We start from the raw sequence: 2,539 nt of genomic DNA, 5'->3' as shown, positions 1-2,539 counted from the left end.
TAAAAGAAATAATAGAACAATGCAATATATATCATGACCCCCCATAAAATTTAAATTTGAGAAACCCCACAACGATACCCCTCAATCAATTATACTACGCGGGGCCTCACAAACCACCTCTGCCCTTTTTTGACAAAATATATTTGTACATTTTTCTTATAGTAACTTTTCGTAATTTATTTTACTACTAAGATAATAATAATAATAATAAAAAAACACAAATATTAAAATCTCGCATTCTCAAACCCATGTAAGTCGCTGACTCTATTCAAAGACTTTCTCATAATAGCGACTTTAGCGAGGCGCTCGGCTGCCCGCCAAGCCGAGGTCGGCGTAAGCGGCTCGGCCTTATTGTCATCGGGCCGGGCCGTTCGCTGTTGCGCCTGGTCCTGCCTCTTGCAATTCAACACCGCGAGCTCGGCCTCCAGCCCGCGCACAAACTCCTCCCCAGAGCTCGAGCCGGACTGGAGGACGAGGGCGCAGGCCGAGGCGAGCATGCTGAGCGCCCCAGCCATGTCGTTGCGGTCCGAGAGCCTGCGGCTCTCGGCCACAGCGCGCGTGGTGACGAAGAGGCAGCGGAGGCGCTGGATGTCACGGGTGGAGGATCCGACGGCGCGTGGGCGGGGGATGACGAGGCACCGCTCCTTGTCGTATATGGTCTGTTGAGTTGACGGGTCTTTGTAACAGCAACGGATCGACATTAGCCTCCGGGCCCCACCGGTGGCTGGTGGGACCCGCATTTCCACCAGCAGTTCTCTCTCTTCCTCCGAGTGGAGCTCCCCGACCCGGCACCAGCTCGAACCGGATCCGACCAGGGCCGGTTTGCCCGCGTAGGTGTAGACCGCGGAGATCTCGCCTGGGGCTGAGCCGGCCGCGAACGATACCTGGACCCGGAGGTCCTGCGCCACCTGGCTCAGCAGGCCGGTGACACAGTTCGCGACGTGATCGCCGCCGGGTGTGGCGTGGACGCACGCGCTCAGGTTGACGGAGTGGACGGGGATCTCGGACTGGGAGAAGCGCGTGGAAGACACGAGCGGGCCGCTGCGGTGGGCGTCGGAGAGGAGGAGGATTCTGGCGGCGGGATTCTTCTCGCGGCGGTCCTCGATGACCTTGGCGGCTTTCTTCAGCGAGTCGGTGGCGCTGGTGGCGGCGCCGTCGAGTGCGACGACGGCGTCGATGATGCGGCGAGCGGATCTCTTGCCTGCGGTGGTCATGCGGCGGAGGGGGAGAAGCCGCTTGGATGTGGTGGCGAATGCCACGATGGAGAGGCGGTCGGCGGCGGAGAGGGAGGACACCACCATCCGCATCATCCTCCGCATTAGATGGAGCTTATCGGAGGTTACGTTTCTGCTGACATTCAGCACGGTGACCAAATCGATCGGCGCCCTTCGCGGAGGCGGCGTTGGAGCTTTCACCTTCAAAACGACGGCGTATGTCTCACTAGTTTTTCCTACTGACACCACAACCGCCTCCGATAACAGACCGATTTCCACATTCCTCGACTTGATCTTATCCGGAACGACATTGTTGGCGACGAAGAAGCCGGGGAAATCGTCGTTTTCCTCTTCCGTCTCATCTGATTCGAGAATCGGAATGAATCGCGCGCCGGAAGTTGGAGAAGAGAGCGGCTCGTCGTCGTCGTAGACCTTAAACACAGAAGAGGATTTATTATCGCCGCAGCGCAGCTCCGTCGATGGATCGGTTTCCACGAGATGCATTTCCTTCCATGTAGAGCTGCAGATGGGGCAGGCGAGGGCGGATCTCACCCCTTGCTTCTTCATGTGAGCGGCGATGCACGGGAAATGGAAAGCGTCGCCGCACTCCGCCGTGAAAATGGCGGTGCCTTGCCCCGTCTTCACGCTCTGCAAGCATATTCCGCACCTACTCTGCTCGTACAGTAGAGTTTCAACTCATCCATTATTACCAAATCATACCAAAAAAAAAAAAACTCAAATCAAACGCAATAACGAAATTCTACTGTAGCCTACGCACCTTGGTGATACGGAGTCCGGATTTAATCAGCGAAAACGTCGACGGCGACCTTGGCGAGGAAGGCGCGGAGCTGGTGAAGAATCGCGGACTCTTCCTAGTCCGGCATTGAAGCCTAGGGCTCTCGGAAGGCGTAACACACGGAGCAGCAGTTTTGCAGCGGAGAGAGGGGCTAGAGAGCGGCTGAGAGTGAAATCGCGGCGTAGATGGCTCGGAGAAGAATCTGGCGAATCTGGAGGTGATCCTGGGGGTGGAGGTGTCTCCAGCGATGATAGGGGAGGCGGCGCGGTCCTGATCCTTGGGGATAGAAGTGCAGAAGGCTCGTCGCCAGCTCAAAACCATTTTCACAAACAGACTCTGACAGAAGGTAGTGATGATGATAGGGCTAAAAGATGCAAAGTGGATGCATGATCGAAAGGGGAAATTCAGCAAACGAGACAAAAGATGAACTGAAACAAAAAGACACCTTGTTCAGAGGTCGGATCGTGTAAAAAATGAAATCAGAGGAGAGATAATTAAAGGAAAAAGGATCAGTGAAGAAAGCTCCAAA

General features: G+C 55.5%; 1 protein-coding gene across 1 annotated transcript; it reads right to left on the bottom strand.

Moving 5' to 3' along the window:
* Positions 1-2,533, bottom strand: LOC121791644 (probable E3 ubiquitin-protein ligase EDA40). Its single transcript, XM_042189518.1, has 2 exons — positions 1,993-2,533; positions 1-1,886 (listed from the first exon to the last, which is right to left on the bottom strand). Exons 1-2 carry the CDS (start codon positions 2,329-2,331, stop codon positions 225-227), a joined length of 2,001 nt encoding a protein of 666 aa, XP_042045452.1. The 5' UTR covers positions 2,332-2,533; the 3' UTR covers positions 1-224.
* Positions 2,534-2,539: the final 6 nt, after the last annotated feature.

This window comes from Salvia splendens, unplaced genomic scaffold, assembly GCF_004379255.2.
Source record: "Salvia splendens isolate huo1 unplaced genomic scaffold, SspV2 ctg861, whole genome shotgun sequence".
Lineage (NCBI taxonomy): Eukaryota > Viridiplantae > Streptophyta > Magnoliopsida > Lamiales > Lamiaceae > Salvia > Salvia splendens.
Note: the sequence above shows the minus strand (reverse complement) of the source record. Positions and strands in the feature narration are given on the sequence as shown.

Coding starts and splice junctions, on each gene's coding strand:
- LOC121791644 (XM_042189518.1), bottom strand. CDS start 2,331: ATGGTTTTGAGCTGGCGACGAGCCTTCTGCACTTCTATCCCCAAGGAT. Junction 1,887..1,992: donor CCGGACTCCGTATCACCAAG/GTGCGTAGGCTA, acceptor CTGTACGAGCAG/AGTAGGTGCGGAATATGCTT.